At 42.0% G+C, this 23956-nt stretch overlaps 1 protein-coding gene across 1 annotated transcript in view; it reads right to left on the reverse strand.

The window, feature by feature from the left end:
* Positions 1–23956, reverse strand: part of URB1 (URB1 ribosome biogenesis factor) — a 60764-nt gene that overhangs the window by 32349 nt on the left and 4459 nt on the right. Inside the window, exons 5-15 of the mRNA XM_086617684.1 lie at positions 21487–21583; positions 19994–20079; positions 17929–18054; positions 16072–16202; positions 14756–14951; positions 13324–13461; positions 12767–12940; positions 11971–12121; positions 9366–9488; positions 7103–7215; positions 1869–1988 (exon numbers count right to left, since the gene is read on the reverse strand). Coding sequence (XP_086473810.1) covers positions 1869–1988; positions 7103–7215; positions 9366–9488; positions 11971–12121; positions 12767–12940; positions 13324–13461; positions 14756–14951; positions 16072–16202; positions 17929–18054; positions 19994–20079; positions 21487–21583 — 1455 coding nt within the window. The remainder of the gene's footprint in view (positions 1–1868; positions 1989–7102; positions 7216–9365; positions 9489–11970; positions 12122–12766; positions 12941–13323; positions 13462–14755; positions 14952–16071; positions 16203–17928; positions 18055–19993; positions 20080–21486; positions 21584–23956) is intronic.

The raw sequence follows: 23956 nt of genomic DNA on the forward strand, positions 1-23956 counted from the left end.
AGGGGCTTTTGAAAACTACTGATGTAATATAAAGGAAAATCATTGCTAAATCAAATTTAAATTGGGTACTTGTGCTTAAAAGAGTTGGGCAGATGGGTAAACAGTGAAATAATGAACAGTGGTTCGTGACCACAGCAAGGTCTGGAGAGAAGCGTAGGCATACTCACAGTTGCTGCGGGTGGTGAGGTAGACACAGTTCTACCACAATCAAGTAATAGGCATTAACAGATTTAGAATTTTTTGCCCACTTTCATGCTCTCTACATTCAGGCCCTTATCTGAGGCTCCTAAATTAAGAACTTGGTGACCCTATGTTCCGTCTGCAAAAGAAAGAAAGGAGGAGGAGGAGGGAAAAGAGGAGGAGGAGGAATGGCTGTCTGAAGGACAGTCCTGATGACAGGCGATTTGAACTGCACAGTGGTAGAACTACCTATCCCTCACTCTCAAACACAGAAGAAACCTTGACCAGCTTCCTAACGCTGGCATTTACATTAAATGACTGTAATTATGTGGGATGAATCCGTGCCTTTGTTTCTCCCCACACAGAAAATACAAAGGAAGCTATCACAGCTCATTTGCTCTACATTTACCTTGTGTACACCACCATCAGCTATAAAAATAACACCGCTGCTTACATGAATCTGACAAGATAATTCATTTAGGGAAAAAAAAAAAAGATTCATTTTTAAGTAATTAACTATTTTTGGCAGAGTCTTGAAATAGAAATACACTTGCAGCTCTCATGAAAACAGGTAGGAACAGAATGTGAAATCCAAAAACATGCCTTCTGATTATACGGCACTGCGTTGAAAAATAAGCAAAACACACTCATTAACATCTATTCTTAGCAGCCTTTCTGCTGACATAACTGCCCTAACTTCACTGCTCCTGTATTCTCTTCAGAAAAAACAAAATGGACTGAATCTAAAAGAGGAAACAAGAATGAGTCAGCCAGCCCACGTCTCCAGCCAGCAAAAGGATCCAAATACACTACAAAAACTGTACTGGGTAGATTTTGATTGAGATATTCATTACTGTGAGAGAAAGTTATCCTGCCTTCAATCTCTTGCAGGGATCAAGGGCAACTAAAACCTAATTCAATCACTGTAACTTTGGTGTAGTGGTTTGGACATACAATTGCACCCTGTGATTGAAGCTAAATGCAGAAATTCAGTGCATAAAGCTGTATATAAATTTCTATGTCACTATTTCTATGGGACACTGCACAAGGAGCCCTGTTCAGGGTTTAGAAAAGCTTTTTGGATCTTCTCTTGGGAGGGACAGCTGTTTGGTTGGGTTTGTTTTTAATGTAGGTCTCCACCCCTACTTAGATAACTAAAAGATGCTGACTTTTAAAAAGATACTAGAACTGAGAGATGCTGGTGCCTCCATGAGATTTGTAGCTGATCAGCACTACTGGAAAGTCAGATAACTTATTTAAACACACAGAAAGGGATTTTAATTCATTTTTAAGACAAAAGCACTCCTTCCATCAGAGCTTGTATCAGACTGTAACAAACAGGACTATTTTGCAAAGCCAGAGCAAACTAGCTAAGGCTTTAGGAAGGCTAGAGTAATGAAGTACAGATTAAATAAACAAGGATAAAAAAGAAAGAAAGATCAAAAATAATCTCTTCTTGATCAATGTCACGATCTTTACAGGGACAAACTAATAACTATGTATTATGTATTTACTTAATACATAGTTATTTAACAGCAATTTCCAATAAGTCACAGAAAATGGGAAAGACGACTGTTGGCTGCACAGCTATGCACTAAAGTTACCTGCTTTAAGAAAATTTTAGAACACAGAAATTTCAGACCAATGGGATATAGTGAATATCCTGATATTTCAGAACCAACACTTACCTTGATGATCAGTTTTTTGGTTGAAATTTTCAGATGAGAATGGTTACTTGTAACAAACATTTTCATCAGTAAGTAGAATACTGATTTTTCACCAGATACCTTCTCTGTCTCAGAAACGTCCTAAAAGAAAAATTTATTAAAATTCCTCTGGCACAGCAGCACTGTGCAGGATTATGTTGCACTGAAGCAGACATGTAGTAAAAGTATACTATTTTATAGAACTGCCCAGAAATTAACAGGATCATTTATACTACTTTGCATTCAGTGAGCCAGGAAGATGAGTAGAACATTTTTTTGAGAAGTGGAAGAAGAGAGGAGTAACAGAAATACCAACTAATGCAAGGCTCTGAGATAAGACCACCTTCCTCCCCAGCCTATCTCTGTTATCTCCAGGAATTCAGATTTCTCTGCAAGTCACAGGGATGCTGAACATTATCTGAACATCAAAGGACAGTCCTTCAGCCACCTCTCCTGCTTTTCTCGCTGACTTGCATTTGATGTCTAACAACTGTAACCTTCTGTAACATTGCCAGATTTGGCTTTTATCTTTTCTGTTAAAATCTGTCTAATACTAGAAGGGTAAAGCCAAAAAAAACCCTACTTTAGCTTCTTGTTTGCAGGTTTTCCTTTGCTTGATTCTTCTTGGTTTCCCCTTATGGCCAACTGGAAAGGACAGAAAAATCTCCTGGTAGGCAGGGTCACAGTCACAACACCCATGAGTGTCTCTGCCTGTCCCCAAAGCTGCCCCACTTTCCTCCAGACATGAGAAGCAGGCGCTCTACAGCTGTCTTAGTTTACAGCTCTTCAGTGAAGAGGAACGCAGGGGCCCTGAAGGCTTCCAGTAATTGCGGAGAGGAGGGACAGCCTTAACAAATGCCAGAATCTTACAGTATCATAGAACGGTTTGAGTTGGAAGGGACCTTAAAGATCATCTAGTTCCAAACCCCCTGCCATGGGCAGGGACACCTTCCACTAGATCAGGTTGCTCAAAGCCTCATCCAGCCTGGCCTTTAACACTTCCAGGGATGGAGTATCTACAACTTCTCTGGGCAACCTGTTCCAGTGCCTCACCACCCTCAGAGTGACAAATTCCTTCCTTAGAGCTAATCTAAATCTACCATCTTTCAGCTTAAAGCCATTGCCCCTTGTCTTATCACTACACGCCCTTGTCAAAAGTCTCTCTCCAGCTTTCTTGTAGGCCCCTTTAGGTACTGGAAGGCTACTACAGGGTCTCCCTGGAGTCTTCTCTTCTCCAGACTGAACAACCTCAAGTCTCTCAGCCTATCTTCAGAGGGCTGGAGCTCCTCTCATATGGTCATCTTCGTGGCCCTCCTCTGGACTCATTCCAACAGGTCCATGTCCTTCTTATGTTGGGGTCCCCAGAGCTGGATGCAGTCCTCCAGGTAGGCTCTCATGAGAGCAGAGTAGAGGGGGAGAATCACCTCCCTCGACCTGCTGGCCACACTTCTTTTGATACAGCCCAGAATACAGTTGGCTTCATGGGCTGCAGGCGCACGTTGCCGGGTCACACTGAGCTTCTCATTAACCAACATCCCCAAGTCCTTCTCTTCAGGGCTGCTCTCAATCCATTCTTTGCCCAGCCTGTACTTGTGCTTGGGATTGCCCCGACCCACGTGCAGGACCTTGTTGAAATTCATGAGGTTCACATGGGTCCATTTCTCAAGCCTGTCGAGGTTCCTCTGGATGGCATCCCTTCCCTCCAGCACGTCCACCACACAGCTTGGTCTCGTCAGCAAATTCGCTGAGGGTGCACTCGATCCCAGTGTCCATGTCGCTGACAAAGATGTTAAATAGCACTGGCCCCAGTACTGACCCCTGAGGAACACCACTCGTCACTGGCCTCCACTTGGACATTGAATTGTTGACCTCAACTCTTTGAGTGCGACCATCCAGCCAATTCCTTATCCACCGAGTGGTCCATCTGTCAAATCCATGTCTCTCCAATTTAGAGACAAGGATGTCATGCAGGACAGTGTCAAATGCTTTGCGCAAGTCCACATAGATGATGTCAGTTGCTCTTTCCTTATCCACCAACACTGTAACCCCATCGTAGAAGGCCACCAAATTTGTCAGGCATAATTTGCCCTTAGTGAAGCCATGTTGACTGTCACCAATTACCTCCTTTTTTAGCATGTGCCTTAGCACAGCTTCCAGGACCTTACTGGAAGCTCCACGTAAGTAAGATCTGCTCCACGATCTTACTGGGCACAGAGGTGAGACTGACTGGCCTGTAGTTCCCCGGGTCTTCCTTTTTGTCCTTTTTGAAAACGGAGGCTGTGTTTCCCCTTTTCCAGTCAGTGAGAAATTCACTGGACTGACATGACTTCTCGAATATGATGAATAGTGGCTTAGGAACTTCATCCGCCAGTTCCCTCAGGACCCGTGGATGCATCTTACCAGGTCTCGTGGACTTGTGCACCTTCAGGTTCTTCAGATGGTCTCAAACCTGATCTTCTCCTACAGTGGGTGGTTCTTCATTCTCTCAGTCCCTGCCTTTGCCTTCTACGACTTGGACAGTGCAGCTGGAGCTCTTGCCAGTAAAGACTGAGGCAAGAAAGTCATTGAGTACTTCAGCTTTCTCCATATTCCAGGTAACCAGGTTTCCCATTTCCTTCCACGTTTTCCCTAGTCTTCCTTTTATCACTGACATACCTATAGAAGCTTTTCCTGTAGCCCTTGATGTCCCTGGCCAGGTTTAATTCTATCAGGGCTTTAGCTTTCCTAATCTGATCCTTGGTTGCTCAGACAATTTCTCTGTATTCCTCCCAGGCTACCTGTCCTTGCTTCCACCCTGTGGAGGCTTCCTTTTTTAGCTTGTTTGTCCAGGAGCTCCTTGTTCAGCCATGCAGGCCTCCTGGGATTTTTGCCCGACTTCCTCTTTGTTGGAATGCACTGCTCCTGAGCTTGGAGGAGGTGATCCTTGAATATTAACCAGCTTCCTTGCGCCTCTCTTCCCTCCAGGGCTTTATCCCATGGCACTCTGTCATGGTTTGATGTGGAGGGGGGGTGGTTCTGGTGGCAGGAGAGGGATTTTGCTCCCTGCGACCTCCCCGGTTTTGGAACCGGGTTAGGCTTAGTTCTGGCCACCAGATCAGACTGCCATCCCCCTCGGGGTTGAGCCAATAGGGCGCCTCTGCGAATTGTCCTATTCAAGTCAGGACAAAGGAACCGGAAAAGGTGCTTCGCCCAGGATCGAGCAGAGAAGGGAGGAGGGCACTGCCCCCGCTCCCTGGCTCCCGGCCGGGCAGCTGCCTGCGTCGGGCCGGCGCTGCCCACGGAGAATGGCAGCGGCGGAGCCAGCTGGGGAACTCGGGGGCACCCCACTCCCGGGGTGCCCACTGGGCTGAGTTCACCTGGAGAGGACTGAGATCTGAGAGAAACAGCTGCATCGACACCAGGTCAGTGAGGATGGAGCGGGAGGAGGTGTGCCGGAGCCGAGTTTCCCCTGCGGCTGATGGTGAGATAGCAGGCGGCCCCCCTGCAACCAGGACGGCCTCGGTGGAGCAGAGACCCACTCGCAGCCCGTGGGGAGAAGATGCCTGAGCCTGAGGATGGTTGTGTTGGGGTGCACAACAAGGCAGAGAGGCATCTGGAGTCTGCGTGACGACCCACGCCGGAGCCAGTGGCTACAACTCCCTAAGTACCCGAGACTGTGGTAAAGCCCACACCGGAGCAATCTGTGGGGAAGGATTGTTTCCAGTGGGCTGGACTCACGCTGGAGAAGTTTGTGGATTTTTCCTCGTGGGTAGGGGATCCATTGGAGCAGGGGAAAAGGGTGTAAGGACTCCTTCTCCTTTAAGAAAGAAGCAGCAGTAACAGCACGGAATGAACTGACCTGCACCCCCCCAGTCCCTGCCCCCTGTGCTGCTGGGGGGGGAGGTAGAGCCGGGAGGAAAAGGAAAGTGGGGGGGAAGGTATCGGTTTTAAGATCTGGTTTTGTTTCTTTCTATCCTCTCAAGTAATCGTTTTTTCTGTTTCCCTTTGTCCTTCTAAGTAATCATTAATAAACTGTTTTGCTTTGAGAAAGCCCTGTCTGTTTTGCCGAGGACCATGGGTGGTGGGTGCTCCCTCTGTTCTTGTCTCAACCCTCAGTCCCTTTGTTTTTTTTTTCCTCTCCTCTCTACTTTAGGAGAGAAGGAGAGACTATGTGAGTTTTAGTTGCTGGATCAGCCTAAAACCACGACAGTTTTACCAAGCAGATCCCTGAGGAGGCCAAAGTCCGCTCTCCTGAAGTTCAGGGTAGAGAGCTTGCTGTGTTCCCTCATTGCCTCCCTAATAACCTTGAACTCCACCATTTCATGGTCACTGCAGCCAAGGCTGCCCTTGAGCTTCACGTTCCCCACCAGCCCCACCTTGTTGGTGAGAACAAGGTCCAGCATAGCACCTCTCCTCATCGGTTTCTCTATCACTTGGAGAAGGAAATTATCATCAGTGCGTTCCAAGAACCTCTTGGATTGCTTATGCTCTGCAGTGTTGCCCCTGCAACAGATATCAGGGTGGCTGAAGACCCCATTGAGGACCAGGGCTTGTGAACATGAGGCTGCTCCTATCTGTCTATAGAGGGCCTCAACCGCTCAGTCTTCCTGGTTAAGTGGCCTGTAGCAGACCCCCACTACCATGTCCCCTGTCCCTGTCCTCCCTTTAATCATCACCCATAAGCTCTCGGTTGGCTCCTCATCCCAGGCAGAGCTTCATGCACTCCAGCTGGTCACTGACATAGAGGGCAACTCCTCCTAGTCTCACCTTCCTGTCCTTCCTAAAAAGTCTGTATCCTTCCATTTCAACACTCCAGTCATAGCAGCCATCCTACCACATCTCCATGATGCCAGTAAGATGCATACATCTCTAACTCCTCTGGGAATGGGTGGGATGGCTCCAATAAACAGCTCATTTCCTTGGTCTGAAATCTCAGGCTTTGCAGACAAGTGGAAACAAGCAAATTCTCACTCTTGCCCCTCTCCAAGGACAAGGAGAGCTGAAGGAACCTTGTCCAGCCCTCTTCAGGGAGACAAAAATTTCTGTCCTTGTAGAAACACTTTTCAGCTTACAAGGGATTTTTGACTAAGGCTAAGACTATAATTCCTACTGGTTTTACAAAAGGGTCACCTCCTAAAACAACTGGACCGGGACTAGTTTAAAATTAGGCAGTGCTAGATGTAAAGATTTGAGGACAACTGGCCGAAGAAACATAAATCTGCCTTCAAGTCTCTTACCTGTACTCTGAACCAGGCAAATTTATTTGCAGGAAGTTCCAAAGCCACTTTCAGTATATGGTGCTGCAGAACAGGAGGGACCTCCTCTCGGAGACCCTTTTCAGTGACGATACCTGAGGTTTGAAAGCAATACAATCAACTTAATTTTGATATATCTTCCTGAGATCTCCGTAACACTAATATTTTAGGGTTTCAAACCACCACTGTGAGATAAGCTGGCAGTCCACAAATTTTCATTCCATGAGATCCCAGACACAATACGATTATGTTTGGCCAACCTAAAGCTGAAATCCAGCCCTCAGCAGGGAGAGTCTAACGCCTGCCCCTGGCACAAGCCATCACTGGTGCACGGGAATACAAAATCTCTTCTATCAGTCTCGGCAATCGTGAAAAGCTGTGTCCTACAGGAAGCAAAGAGGATGGACGAACTGGAGACCAAAATACAGAATTTAAGTTAATAACAAATCTTAACGCTTATACTATTACAATATTTGCTACAGGTAATGGAACTTTAGACTTGTGTCTCTCTCTACACCACTTTTATCATCTGCTCACAACAACTGCTATGGCACAGCCATAGAATTATTCACCTTACAGGTCACAAGCTGTTCAGAGACCCTCGCAGTGCGCTCCAGAAACTGACCTGCCCACACTTCAACTGCAGTTAAAGTTACATACAGCGATCAGCTGTATAAAGCTTTACTTTTCAGAGTCTGTGTAGTATCTTTGTGGCCCACATTAGAGAGAACAATACATTTTAAAAAGTCACTACAAAGTCTAGCCAACAGTAAGACCAAACAACAAAACTGTACCAGCTGTTTAAAGAACATATTGCTACAAGGTAGAAAAATACGCTGCCCTTTGGAGTGTATGTTTCAGTCAGGGCAAGGGGAAGGAAGCTGGCATCTAGGAGAATGAAGTTTCATGATTAACTTACACCATCATTTTCTACCACATCATCTTTCCTCAAAATTAACATCCAGGCTCATTTCATCACATTTGTCTGAGAATGACATTTTTTTCCAGCCTGTTCAACTTTATTATTAAAACATCGCATCACAGAGATTTCTGCCTCACAAAAAGGTGTCCTGCCTTTTGTCCATTTTGAAGAAAGCAGACCAATGCGAGAAATAATGGGATAAACAGGGTATGTGATTCGGTGAGTCACCAAGTCTACAAACCAATTAAATATGCTTTGACAGAGAGAGGAAAAACCTCACGCATGAGATAGTCGATTTAGAAGGGGTTTTTGTTTAAAGCCCCTTTTTCCCGACAGACTTTAATTAAGGCATTTACGTAACTCCCTTCCTTACACATCCCAGACCTGCCTAAAACACAGATAGTTGCTCTAGTTTGGCGGCCTGCAAGCTCTGGTGGCCCACAGAGAGCAATGATGCCCAAACAACATTTTGCTGTCTCCTCCAGTCTCAGTTTTAAATGGCTGTATTTACTGTACCACAAGCAGTATTGGAGGATCTTGTCCACAGCCCATAACTCGTGGCTCAACATCCTTGCTGCTTTAAGCAGGTACAGAACGTCTCTGTTTACTTCTGCTGTATGAAGAGGAATATCCTCCATGAACATGACATCAGAGACAAAAATACAACTATATTGCTAAAGTGCTTCCTCATATAGATTTTCCACAGGAGATAACATCATACAGAATACTGTTTCTCTCCCCACAAACTGCCAAACTATGACAAAATAATTCAAAACACAGCAAATGGAAAAAATACTTGAATGTCAAAAGATTTTCCAGAGGAGACCAGTGAATTAGTACATGCTTCTCCTCTATCTCAAGCTTTCTGTGAACTAGCCTGTTAAAAAGAAATTCTGTATCACTGCAGTTAATAAGAGTTTGAAAATTACTTAGTTACGTTGGATAGCTGACATGAGTCTAGGAAAATTACACACTCAAATCTCATGAAGAGTTGGACTTAAGTCTTCCTCAGAAATTAGAATTAAAACCTCTTAAAGACCAAATATTCGCAAGAATATGACACAAAGAGGAAGACTGTAGCACAACCTACCACTTATAACAACTGAGTGTAGCAGAGCAGCTATGGAATTTAAGAGGGCAGAGTGCCAGAGCACTGCAGAAATAGCAACAATAAATGCCAACACAATGAAGAAACTGAAACAGGTTCCTTTTATAAAACATCTCTTTCTCTATCTACACCAAAGAGCAAACATTTCCTTCTGCCATGGACTTTGTAAATAGCCAGAGAAAGCAATGAAGGTAATAGAAATATCCATCACGTACCTTTTAGCAGCTTGCTAAAATCGAAGTTGCTCCGTGCTACCAAGTGGGGCACAACCTTCTGATAAAGGCATATGACCTGAAGCAGTGCAGCTTTCAGAAACAGTGTCTCAGCATCATCTGAACCTAAACAAAGTGTTTACACAATCAGTTTCTCATTCCTTCATACCAAGAGTAGCACCTGCATTATCCAACATGAGAATTACTAACTATATTTCCAATAGACTTGCCCATGAAATGATCAGTTATCTTCCTCACTAACAAGAAGAAACAGGAAAAAAAACATGGAAACTCCAGTTTCCTTCTCCAGCATTCCTGTGTGAATACTTTTAAAACTAAATCAGCTGCTTCAGTGTTTAAATTGGTAGCTGCCATTTCTAATTCGATTCAAAAGTGTTTACACATATAAAAGACAACGTCAACATTTTAACACTCACTATAAGAATCCAATCACTCCCACTGCTGTTAAGGTTGAACAACAGAAAAAAGTGAAAGAAAGGATATGGTCATGGTGCTGGTTTCCAGGGACGCTATTTTTACCTAATGCCAGGTAAGTTTGACTGGGGAAGTGAAGGAGATAGTAAACTAATTCGTTAATAATTTATTACTTCAGTTAAAAGTTTCTTTCTTTCCCTTCCCTCTTTCAAAATAATACTTTCTCAACGTGACCTCTTGGCAAGAGGAAGACAACGATTATCTGTATGAAAAACCAACCCCAGTTAAGGCAGCTGTTTACTTCTTAGGAAAAGCTATCTCAGCAGCCAAATATTCTTTTAGTTTATAACATGAGGATGCATAAAAGCTACTTGTTATCCAGTCACTAATGAAAGGAAGCAAAATAAATGAAGGGCAGACAAAACTTTTTTTAACACCTACTTTTTTCCTGTTAACTGGGTCTCACTCAGGGAGCTTGGAAGAACTGGGTGGATGCCACGCACAAACGCCTTTCTTTGCCTGAGCCTCAATTCCCATTAAAAGAGAATTCTCTAGTGGCCACAGTGCAAATAAAGCTATAAAAGGTGAGCTGAGAGTTAAGTGATACAGTATTATCACCCTATCAAGCAGAGAAACTACAGCTACAGTACTTTAGAGATTAGCTGCTCCACTGGTTTCAGCAGGCACTCTACCAATACAGAGCCTTGGAGTGTCAGCAGTGACAACTATTTTGCTGCCCAAAGCCACACATGGAAGGACATACACTGAAAAACTCTCTGCGCCAGGAAGTATCACTGTAGAATATGCCCTGTGAAGGACATGAAACTGGCTGCAGATTTATCTTCAGTCTGTAAGTAAAACATTGTAGGCTGCTAGGCAAGCTAGAGAGTACCAAAACTTCCAGGAGGGACACTGGTTTTGAGAGAGGAAAACTGAAGCCTGCACTCCAACCCCCTCTCCCTCTTCCAACACTTGCATGTTTCTGCTCCCATGCTACAGCAACACCACTGCTTCAAAAAAAAAAGATCTCATAGTAAATAACTTCGCCAAACAAAAATCCCTCAAAAAATTATTTTTCAGGCATATCAGTTTCCCTGCCTGTTTTATTGTGTGGCTGCAAAATACTCTTACTAGAACAGGAAGGTCAAGGACAAGGACAGGAGGGTTAACTTGAACAAGAGGAATTGCGGACCCCTGCACCTCAGAAGGAACAACCTCATTCATCAGTACATGCTGGGGTGACTCAAGTGGAAAGCAGCTTGGCAGAAAAGGACCTGGGAGTCCTGGTGGACACTGGGCTGAACATGAGCCAGCAATGTGCCCTTGCCCCAGAGAAGGCTAGCAGTATCCTGGGCTGCATTAGGCAAAGCATTGCCAGCAATTCAAGGGAGGTGATCCTTCCCCTCTACTCAGCACTGGTAAGGCCACACCTGGAGCACTGTGCCCAGTTCTGGGCTCCCCAGCACAAGAGAGACATGGACACGCTGCAGAAAGTCTAACAAAGGGCCATCAAGATGATGAAGGGACTGGAACATCTCTCCTATGGGGAAAGCTGGGAGGGCTGGGACTGTTCAGTGTGGAGAAGAAAAGGCTCAGGGGGATCTCATCAATGTATACAAATACCTGAAGGGAGGATGCAAAGACAACAGAGCCAGGCTCTTTTCAGTGGTGCCCAGTGACAGGCCCAGTGGCGATGGGCAGACTGGAACACAGGAGGTTCCCTCTGAACATGAGTAAACAATTTTTCACTGTGAGGGTGACCGAGCACTGCCACAGGTTGTCCAGAGAGGTTGTTGGAGTCTCCATCCTTGGAGATAAACAAAAGCTGTCTGAACATGGTCCTGGGCAATCAGGTTCAGGCAGGGGAGTTGGACCAGATGACCTCCAGAGGTCTCCTCCAAGCTCAATTCTTATGTGATTCCATGACAGCAGAAAGACAAACTGTTTAACCTTCCAGTAGCAATGGCAGCCTTTTTGTCAAAATGTGTTCTTAGGCAATTTTGACACTTGTCAGAATAAAACTGCCCAAAGAACTGAACAAAGCAAAGATGAACAGTAAATGCACAACTGGCATCTGGACTCTGCTCAAGTTAACAACCTTACATGGGATAAGGATTTCACAACACCCATTCACACACACGTAAGAAGAGGTAACTCCACCTGCTTTGCCTACCATGCTGTTCAGCAACTTCTGCTGCCTCAGTCGTTGCCTTCACAGTGGAGGTATCACTTTCCCTCTTCTCGTCTTGGCCACTGCGGTGTTCTCTCCCTTGCTTCAGAAGGGACTGCCAGACAGCCACTATATTGTTCATGTCTGGTAAAAGCTAAAAGCAAAATCAGGAAATTGAAATAGCTCTCCTGCATGAGACAAAGATACTGTGATAAAAATATTCACAACCAACCAACATGAGGATTTGCTGCTCTTCACAAAGGTTGTAACTGACCTTGAACACAACATGAAAAAGATCTGAAATCAAGCAGTCTACTTTCAAATCTGCAGAACATAAATACTGGAAAGAACATTCTCTTGAAGAAGTTTCCTGTGAAATACTTATGTCTGGCTCTTCATCTTCATTGTATATTTTCAACTCAAGTGTGATCTTGTCTAGTAACTTCTAACTCTGAGTGAGCTCTGCTGGCTACAATTTACTTGAATCAGAATTCAGAGCAGAATTCGCTTCCAAGACTGCTCTTGGAATTTGTTTGCAGTGCAAGAGCTGTCAATGTTAAAAATTTGTCTCACAACAAAATCTTATTTGCATTTCCATCATCCAGCTGCATTAGAAAATGTAGTCTACTACCACACCAGCTATTAACACCTTTCAATCCACAGCATTCCCCTCCCCCTGCCCAAAGATACTATCTCCTGGCTCCAATGCCGCAACCACTTGGGGAGAAAGTGCAGAGGAGTAGTTATCTGCTGCAAAATTACTCGTGTTAGACTCCAATTCTCGTTTTATACTTTGTACCTTGCTGATGGCTTCTCTGTACAGCTGTACAAATTCCTGCATCATTGACAGTGTGAAGACTTCTGACTTTTGCCAAGTTTCTTCATTCAAACAGTAATCAATATTCTTCAAGGCTCTTCTCAGAACCATTGATACAAGTGACAGTATGCTGTGCTTCACTACTGTGCTGGGTAACTAAAAGAAGGAAGTTGAATTAATGACATTTCAGTGGTTCCTCTTACGCTTTGCACATAGACTGTACTCTTAATATATGTTAATGAATTAATTATTTCCTTAACCTTGACTTGCAGGAAAGAACCTGTAGGTTTTCAGACTCCCAGCTTAAATCACTAGTGGGAACTGGCAGAATTGGTGCTTGTGAATGGCTCTTGGAAGCAGTATCAATGGGTTTTAATTCATTTTCCAGCACTTCCCCAAGCCAGACTTATGCTGGGACAGACAACACAAAACGTATGTAATTAATCACCTCAAGAAACTTCTTGGATGATCACATACCTAAATCAAACAGTATTAACTCGGACAGAAAAATTCACTGAAATACTACAGACTGCTCTTACATTTAGTCCTTGGGTGAACATTATTTTGTTGCACACTGCAGGGACTGTTGTTACCATCACCATAGAAAGCAACCTGGGAAGAGGAATAAACTCTGAAGTCTTAAAAGAATTGGAGATCTCCGGTTGAGCCTCATAGATCTGAAATAAAAATAACAACTTCATCAACACTGATATGGCCCTGGAGAGAACAGCTTCTTCTGGGGAGCATTCTATAGAAGGGTTTTGACTTGTGAAAAGTAATGACAGCACTAAGTGTAGCATTTCTGCATAAAAATTGACACAGCATCCCCAAGACTTCAACTAAATGGAACATCTATATGTGACCTGCACTCTTGCTAAAGGCACCCCTTTTCAACAGACTACAGATCCTATTTGACCATTTTAAGCTAACCAAAGAGGCACAGCAACACTCAGAACAGACAAAGGTTTTTCTAGCTGAGCTTCTATGTTGCTGCAGCTCAAAAAAAAGCATCATCAACGTGATGTTTCCCAGTTTCTTATGCCAATTCCTTCTTTCTCAGTTTAGTTAAATGTTTATACAGCCTCCTGCTCTCAGCGTGGCTTTTTACCACACGACCTTCCAGCTCACTCTATGCCTGCACTTTTTAAAGCAGCTATGGCTCTGAGCCATGGCTCATCTTCCTCAGCACCCATAGAAAACAGGATGCCACTTCCCCCCCCCTCTATTTACCATCCTCGACATTTAACAGCATCCTGCTGCTTCTTTCCTATCATACCCATAGTAACTGATGGTCGTATTTCAGAACCATTAAGTCCTTCCTGTTTAGCTCACTTAAACTTCAGTCACCTAACTTCCCCACTGCTGGACTGTTTTGTTTTTAAAATCATTACTTATGAAATACTGTGCCTGTGTGACTTCTAGTGATTTTAATAAACTCTAAAGCACTGTGCATTTACAGCTGTGAACACAATACATCTTTAGACATGCGAGTTTCCTCTGATACAGAACAGCTGCTTCTGAAACAAAACAACACAAAAAAAAAACCCTCCCTGATCCTCAACTTTGTTCCTTTGAAATCACTGAAATATTGTTCCTTGTCACTAGGAAGATCTCAGCTAAATTCATGAATTCAGAGTTAGTTTATTCCTAACATGGCCACATAGCAGGCTGGCCGGGCTCTGTACTGCACAGTACCCAAATTGTAACAAATTTTACAAAGGAATGGCATTACAATATCTATCTGTAATAAAGCCAATCAAAGGCAGGCTTACCAATCTATTACCAAGTTCCTTGGCTTGGACACTTTTCCATAGGTCAGGAATGTTTGACTTTACTATCTTTCCTATTACGATTTTGTGTAATTCTGCACTACTGCTTAACAAAAACTACTTCAATATTTGGAGGAAAAAAAAAAATTATTGGGACTGCACACTTCTGTGGGGAGGTAGTGTGCACCACTCATACTTTTACCTTTTTGAGTAACTTCATATTGTCCATCCAAGCAGACTTCAGTCTAGGAACAAAGGAATACTGAGTCTCCTTAAAGTATCTATTCAATAAATCTGGGCATACTTTAAGAACATTCACCAAAAGATCAGCAACCATTTCATCTTCTGTTGCAGTTTTTAAACCAAGCAGAAAGCGCAGAAGCACCACATTTCCTCCCCTATCGAAGACAAAAAAAATAGTTTAAATTCTTATTTCCATACTTTACATATGATGCTAACTCTGCAACTCCCCTAACTGTTGCTGGGGTAAATTCAAGGCAAGACCCCTCACACTGCTGGCATAATTTCTGAGTTTATACTCAGAAAAGTAAGAACTGAGTTTACCTTGATGTTTTCTGCATGAAAAACAGAAATAACTAAAACCACAATGTTTCAGAAATATTCTAACCAAACTTCACAAAGCTAAAAGTGTAGAATTAAAACTTAATACTAAACTTGAAAGTATTTTCTGTCATCTTTCAATCCCTTTTTTTCCTTCTACATATCCCTAAACAAAGTGAGAATATGATACCAGATGAATACTAGTTAAAATGTTGCTCAAAGCAAGAAACAACATGCTCTAGCACCACTCAGTACTAGTATCTGCTACTACAGTCTAGTACCTTCTTTGCCCGGCTAATGTGATGAAGCATAAACCCACCCTGAGAAGCCCTCCATGGAATTACAAGAGTCTCAATTATTTTCTCTGTCAGTCATAATCTTGGTGCACACATTTTAACTAGTTAGCAGACGAAGACAGTAGAGCAAACAGGTGCTTCCCGATTAGGTGCTGCAGGCCAAATTCTTGGCACTAGTGAAATCAATGTCAGCATTTTGCCAAAATCTGGGATAAACCACGTCTGGTCCTACAAAATGTAAACTGGACTAGGTATTTTACCACCACCTGGTTAACACTGCAGCTTTGAGGCTTTATTGTCACATCAAAAAAACCTATGGTCCAAAACCATACCTTACAACAAGGGACTTTTTATCTAGTTATACAAGGAGATGTCTCAAAGAAACAGGACCACAGCCTAAGCCTCTATGAATAGGGCAGAACGCTCTCTATGCTAGTATGCTAAGGTATAAGGAGATCCAATAGTTTGATCTTGGGAAGTTAAAAACAAAACCAACAAAATACCCAACGTATTTTTTTCATCTGCTACGGAAGAAAGAGATGGAAGCGGAATTCAGTGAAGTTACTGGGAAAGGCCTAGAAGGGCAGACAAGGTAACTGGTGAGGTCTCTCTTGTTCCTAACACAAAGTTCACATACCATCTCAACTGTCCGATGACTTACTTGCCAGAAGTTCCAAGACTTGGATCATAGAAAGTTATGCCATGCTTCAGAGAGCAGCAGAGGTCCATTAAGAAATTATGAACCAGTTCCCGTACCATCATCTTCCCTACCTCTTCAGAACCTTGAGTCACCTATAAAAATCAAGAAGTAAAAAGGCATATGATTTTTGGTATCACAGAAGAAAATCTCACATCAGTTTCAGTTCAGATTTTATAAAGTTCCTTTTACAGAAACACTAAAAGAAAGTTTGACTTTTGTTCAAATTAACAAGAGAAGTTTCAGTTTCTGTATTAAACACAGTAAATATTACAATACCTTCTGTTTCAAGGAAAGCAACTTCCCAAATTTAGGTACCTACATACCATTTGCAGGGCGTTACTGACAGTGCATTTGCTAAGACAACAGACAGGAAAAGAGGGAGAAAAATCAAGCTGAAGAAAAGTAGTGATATAGAACTTAAATAAACTGGGCAAGGCTATCCTGGGACTTTGAAGTCAAGGATCTAATTTAATCTGAAATAACCAACCTTCAATCATACAGGACGGGTCCACTATGAGGAAGTTCAGAAAGACAAAAAAAAAAAATCACTGAAGCCTTCAGCATAAAGCATATGAAACAAGCCCATCTATATTTTGGGGGACAATTTGGCAGAAGATGGAAAAACTTTAACATGGGGCAAGAAAGATGGATAGCTGAGAACACACTGAGTACACTAACACTTCAGGGAAAGGTGGGGCATCAATGCCACTACAGTCACCATGCAAAAAATGGAAGAAGTGACCAAATATCCATGTCAAGCAAAAGAACTCAGATTCCATTAACCTTTTACATCTTGCACAACTCAAGATCCCTACGAATGACCTATTGACAATTGGGCTTGAGGAATCACAAATCATATGACTCACAAGGACTGCATGGAATTGTAAGAATTTAAAATTACTCAAAACTGAAATGTATGTTTATGGATAGAGTCATAGATTTGCATAACTCCAAGCAGAAACCTACATAGCTCCAAGCAGAAACAGATCTCCTCCAAAATGTGTTTACTATGTATCAGGATGAGAATGGCACAGGTATAAACATCCAGTAGAGGAAGTATAAGAAGGCAGTTTGAAGAAGAAAAGTCAGGCTTCTAAAGATCAACTGTTAATCAACATAAGGTGAAAAGTCTGCAGCCAAACCCAGTGGAAGCACAGAAGTCTTTCTACTGCTTTGCATTGGGCTTACAGCCATGCCTCAGATACTCCCACAGTGAGAGGGGGAAAAAAGAGATTACATGATTCAGAAAAATTAAAAAGCAAAATTGTAAACTATTGATGAGAAGATGACAAAACATCTGCAGTACTAACACACACGCGCCAGCTGCAGCCCTGATGCTTCCGTCATCTATGACTTTAGGAATGGGATTTCATGGACCAGTAGAATCAGTAACAGCTCAACCCTCAGAAACCCTGCCAACCTCTCAAACAATGTAAGCTCAAAAAGCTGGCAACCATCTTGGGAGTTTAGCTTTCATATCAAATCAGCGTATAGGATGGGAACGAGGCATGTGGTAAGAACATTGCTGTACTCTCCTATAGAGACACACGTGTCCAGGAAATGGAATACAGTACTTGCACCCGAAAGAACCATTTCTCGCTGGTTAACAGATCTGCACTGCTGTTCAGGCAATCAGGGAGAGGAAACAAAGCCCTGAGAAGCAGCAGAGAGTCAGAGTTTCTTTTTAAGTAGCCTCAGCAGATCCCCCTTTTTGAGCTCATCAAGGTTAGAGTATCTCAAAACCTGTGAGCTGCAAGGCAGTGGGGGAAGGTGAGGGGGAGGCAGGGCAAGGAGTTACAAAGAAATAAGTTACCAGACCTTTAAATCCCCAGGGCTGACATCAGTAATCCCATTCCACCGGTAAAGTGAAGCAATGTGAATCAACATTTCTGAAGTAAAAAACCGCACCTTCTGCGTTTTGGTGATATTTTTGTTTTGAACCACCTGAAAACAACGAGAAAACAAACAAACAAACAACTCTTCTATTTATTGCAATTTACCACAAAATAGCAGCAAATTAGCGACACACTTCATTCTTCTAGTACATACACAGCTCGCTCTCCTCACTACAGCAGACAAAAGGTTCTGCCTGTTCTGTTAACATGTATTTGACACACTCCTGCTCCCATCTGGATATGGCTGAAGCCATAGGACTCTACACCAACTTCTGCAAACACTGCATATGCTGGACGGGATAGACTTTCAAGTTCAACTAAAGAGCACAGAATATATGTATAGTAGCACAGCCACAGACTGGGATCATGGAAACCTGCTGGTAGAGATGGCAGAACCTGCTACAAATAAAGTTTGAATGAAGGCAAAACACAGTGGAGGAAGTTCTCAGAAGTTCTCCTACTGTGTTTTCCTGTCTGCATTGTTTTAATTCTCGTTTTCCTTGCTAAACTGAATGAGTCATACACTGTGTTAGGTTTCATCAGTAACATAACAGTACATGATGTATGATTGCCATATGGGAGAAGCTTCATACAGAAAACAAAGTTTCAAGGTTTATTTTATATTTAAATGCTAGCCTTTTTCATCTTTTAAGGTTATTACAACAGAAAAACGAAATAATATTTTTGGCTTTAAATTGTGAGTTGTTAAAAGTTTGAGTCTGAGGCAGGCTCTTACGGTTACACTCTAAATTTGAAACTTTTTTCTTCATTCTCTCAATTGGTCATAGAACAGTTTGTGCAACATTGCTTCAGTAATTCAAAACAGAGATTCAAAAATCGTAGATACCGGAACTAAAACCAGTATCTACGGTTTATCTTTTAAAACATTTTTATAGAAATAAAATAAATCTCTGGTGCCGTTGCTGTAGCCACAGCAGCAACAAGCTGGTGCCTCACAGTGAGAGGCACAGCATGCTCAGAAGCTAAGGAACAACAGAGCACTGGAAAGGCAGTCGACACTAAACCAACTCTCACACCTTTCAGCAATTCTTGCTTTCAAGTTTTCTATCTCAACCCCGCTATATCACGAGGTTATTTCTGTCTAATACGAAAGAATCAGAAAAAGTAACTTCAAAGGGGAGCAGACTTACCTCTCCGACAGTACTTTCTGATACCAGGTGGAATGCACCCTTTCTTTTTCACAAAAACTTCTCTGATCTTGGGAGGACAATTTTATGATAAGACTTGCCTTTTCCTCTACCCCACCAAGAAATACCAAACTTACCTCCTGCAGCAGAAACCCTGCCATCCTAACAGTAAGCAAGTCCAAAGCCCAGCTAACCAGGACCACAGGATGTGGCGTCAACAGAGCCCTGCCAAGACCGGCTGGGGAATGGTACCACATATCCTTCAACTGCAACCAGAAGGCTCCTAGAAACCCATTTCACATCACAGTCCCCATATGAAAACCACACAAAATCCTTTTTCTCCTGGAAAGAAGACTGTATGTCATCACCTAGCTTAGAGCTAACAAAGCTACTCAAATCTAGCTGACCTCCCCGTTTCAGCATGAGACACATTAATGGAAGGACAAATCTTACTGTCACCAAAAAGACTTCAGTTCTTTTGACCTTCAGGTTTGGCACTGATGCAATCACAACCCATGAGAGAATCAGAATCTGTTGGACACCACACACTAAAGATGAGCTGAAATTGGCATCCAAGTACAAACAACTGCAATGACTTTCTTTAAAAGAAGGTATTGGAAAAGCATAACAAGCTTTCGCCCTGAAACAGTAATATAGCCAAGCTATCAACCTCCAACAAATATTATCAGTAATGGACACACTAATGAACTTTCAGCAAAAGCAGCACAGTGCTAACACCTTAAAAAGCTGTACATTTTATGAGAAATTACTGCAAAACTGTTTCCAGCAGCAAAGAAAACAGAAAACAAGAGACAACACAGCTTCAAGGGCATATCATACCTTAGTTCTCAGAGTGGAAAGTAGAAGATTGACAGTAGAAACTTTGTCTTCCTTTATTTCAGAGCGAAGAATATCTGGAATGAAATCTAAGAAGACATTTCAAACGTTAACTGAAAATGTGAAAGCTATTTTCACACTGAAATGCTTCAGGGAACTCATACACATTTAATATCATACTAATTACCTTGCTGTTATATTTAAGGATGAACCAAAAGGGTGCAATCAGAGTTCAGAAGGATGATGTGTCTGTAACTACAGTGCTGAACAAGTAATGCTGCCAAACCTACTCTCATTGTAACTAGCTAATTTGCTAACTTGGTTATTAACGCTTACTGTAACAGCATCTGTCAATTTCAAATATATTTTGGGCCCCAACATGCTATGCAGTATTTAAACTTGAGGAAACACCTATCCTTTCCGTTGAAGGACTATCAATTGTTTCACTGAGTGATTCTCAAATGTTTGGAGGTTACCCAAAGTTAGAGAACTTCAGCTCACAGAGAACTTCAGTATCTTACAGTGGAATGAAAGCCAGCTGTGCTGACTGGGTCTAGGTGTGCCCTGCCATTCCTTGTCCTGAAAGAACTGAACAACTGCAAGCAATTAAACGAAATCTGCAGCCCCCATAGTAGTGTGAATAACAGAAGTAAATAATTATGGCCTGTTCTCACTCCCTCACTGGAGAAGAAATGAATTGCTGCCAGCTAATGACTACTTTTTTTTTTTTTAGACTATTTGTAGATCCCTTCTGAATTCTTTCATAACCTTACCAAGGGTCACAATTCACAACTTGAGAAACATCAGCAGTAGATTTCAAATCATTAAAGTCAACAGAAGCTTTATGCTATCTTCAGCACATAAGGGACCAAGTATTAATCAAGCGTTTGTAAGACTCAACTTTCTGGATCCTCTTTGTCAGTTCAGTTTGTTCCCCTTCTCAAAGAGACATGGGTGTAACATACTCCTGGACTACACTCCCACATAATGCCTCCACAAAGGATTATTTGGACATTTACGCTGGTCTCCTGAATCACTGACAAAAAGTAGGCTAATGGAGCACACAACAGTCGTCTTGCACAAGGATAGAAAGGAAACTAAAGTACGTATAGACTTCAACACTTTTTAAAAAAAAACCTTAATGCAACATATCCACTACTACTCTGTTATGGGCAAGGCTAGAGGCCATGAAGTTTTTTTCCACTTATTGACTCTACAGCCTTAAAGCTATATTACATTTACCCTTTTTACGTGTGTCACCAAGGGATTTCTATTTTTGCAAGGTTTTTGCAGATGGCAAACGTTACTCTCAAACAGAAAAGGCACTCACTAGAATACTGACAAAGTTTAAAGTTTTTCAGGTAATAAGATTAAAAATATGTATTTTGTATCTTATTAGTGCTGTTTAACTGGTTCACGTTTTGAACTAGCTCATATTTATTATCACCTATAAAAGCTTCTCCCTTTAAAAAAAAATACAGGCAACTGTGAAATACCTTTTAATTCCAGCACCTGTGTCAAGATTGCATTGTCACCAGCAATTAAAAAGGAGAGAGCAAACTGAATATAGGCCATACGGACATCAGTTCTCCCCTAAAAAAGATAAAAGGCACTGTTAGCATACAGATTGTATACAACTGCAAAATTAATACTGCAACAGTTGCTTATCCTTATAAGCACTATCAACAGGTAAATTAAACAACTTCTGTAAACATGTTGCACATAGCCATACACACACATTTATATGCAATACATCCACAGTATATTAATTTGAAAAACTTCTGCATTAAGCAGATCAGAGTCTGTTAAAGTTAACATCAAAAACAAAGGTGTCTTAGTTCACATATTTTTCAATTCTCAATATAAGAGATAGGCCACAAATAGAAAAAAAAAAGAAGAAAATGTGAACCGAAGTTTCATGCCAAACCCTGTAAACACACCACTGTACACCTTCACTTCTGCACCACTTGGTACACCGGTCAATTCACAAAAATATTCAAGAACAGTAATGACAGTAGTGCTGCTTCTATTTCATACAGCACAGGCTTCCAGAGCAGTGCCAGTCTTGGGGACTCCTGCTGCTCGTTGCCAGCTTTGGCCTGCAGCGCATTACACACTAATCTCAGCTATCACAGCTGCTCATGGAGCTACCTGGGTTGTGCAACTCAGACCGTCTGATTAAAAAAAAAAAAAAATTAGAAAAGGAGCTAGTATGTTACAAAACTACAAATTCAGGCACAGTGGAAGTAGTGAAAGCGTTGCCTGGAAAAGGATTATAGGATATGAACATAGAATCAGAGAATGGTTTGGGTTGTAAGGAACCTTAAAGATCATCTAGTTCCAACCACCCTGCCATGGGCAGGGACACCCTCCACTAGATCAGGTTGCTCAAAGCCCTATCCAACCTGGTCTTGAACACTTCCAGGGATGGGGCATCCACAACTTCTCTGGGCAACCTGTTCCAGTGACTCACCACCCTCATGGTGTAGAATTTGTTCCTTAGATCTTATCTAAATCTCCCCTCTTTCAGTTTAAAACTGTTACCCCTTGTCCTATCACTACAGACCCTGATAAAGAGTCCCTCCACGATTTTTAATTTTTTGAAACCTACTATGCAAATCAAAGTTGCACGTAAAAATGCCTGAAAGAAGATACTGATTAGGCTAAACATAAGGCAGAAGTGACTCAGGAAAGCTCTGAAAGAAGAAATAAAGAGAAAGAAATGAGATTTTGCTGTAAGCTTTGGGCCCAATATTTTTGTATTAAAAATTCACCCCTGATAACCAGTTGTGACATAATAATTTCACTGAAAGCTGAGGAAAAGTAAGACCTTCAATCTAGTTTCGGAGACTTTTTTTGCTTGTACCTTACTTCCATATCTAATAAGCTTGTGGTCAAAAGATTACCTACATCCAAATGTTTACATTTAAGGGGTGGAGGTAGCCCTAAAGACAACTTCTGCAGTAAGGTCAAAAACCATGAAATCAGACATTCCAAAATTGGAAAAGGTGGTTTCAGGGAAAAAGGTATGTGTTTGGTTTTTTGCCTTCTACTTGATTGCTTTATACATAAACAGTCTCACCACAGATGGCACAAACCCAACACAAACATACACATACATTCTTCAAGTCACCTTTAAAAACTAGAAACAACCTATCAGCTTTCAAAATAATATTGGATTTATTATACACTTATATTTAAAATGGCATAGAACTATCTTGTTCTAAAACAGTGGTTCAGGTCAACCTTAATTATTTTTAGCAAACAGAGGGGAAACAAGAAATAAAGTTCCTTTTGCAAAAAGATAAGTAACTTGTTCTACTCACTCGCATATCCTCCTTAAGGATTTCCACCAAAAGATTGTTTAGAACTCTTGGTTATATTTTCAAATGCAATTACTCTGACTGTACTACTACTGGGAAATATCTTCTCTCCATTAAAACAACTGCAGAGTCTCCAGAGTCAATTTATTTCAGTGGGACCGAACCAAAACCCTTGTGTTGGATAAGACTGAGCTCTTCTCAAACACATCACTGAAGTTTTCAGAAGTTTACCGTCACTTTCACTCCATTTTAGAGATTAAAAGGGTAGCCCATAGAAACTATACATTTATATTTCACCACAGCTTATTAGAAACACTCAAGACACTTTGATGTTTTGCAGTAAATTCTACAAGGCAGTGTAAAAACAAGGTTATTCTGAGGAGCTCTGCACCCTAGTAAGAGGAGAAAGACCAGCACAGGATGGAAAATGAAGCAAGCTATACCTCAAGGGAGCAGGCCTGCTCTCCCACTCCTGTAGATACTCAGAAACATTCCCTGGGTATTTCCTATGTACATAGATGGGAAGCTCTTGCCCCATAGATCAATTTTGCTGCCAATTAGAAACAATCAAGAAGCATTTCAGCTTGACACAGGACAGGAAAGAAGAGGTAAGTTCTTGCAGGCAAAAACACAACAAAGAGAC

The sequence above is a fragment of the Tauraco erythrolophus genome, chromosome 1 (genome assembly GCF_009769465.1).
Source record: "Tauraco erythrolophus isolate bTauEry1 chromosome 1, bTauEry1.pri, whole genome shotgun sequence".
Lineage (NCBI taxonomy): Eukaryota > Metazoa > Chordata > Aves > Musophagiformes > Musophagidae > Tauraco > Tauraco erythrolophus.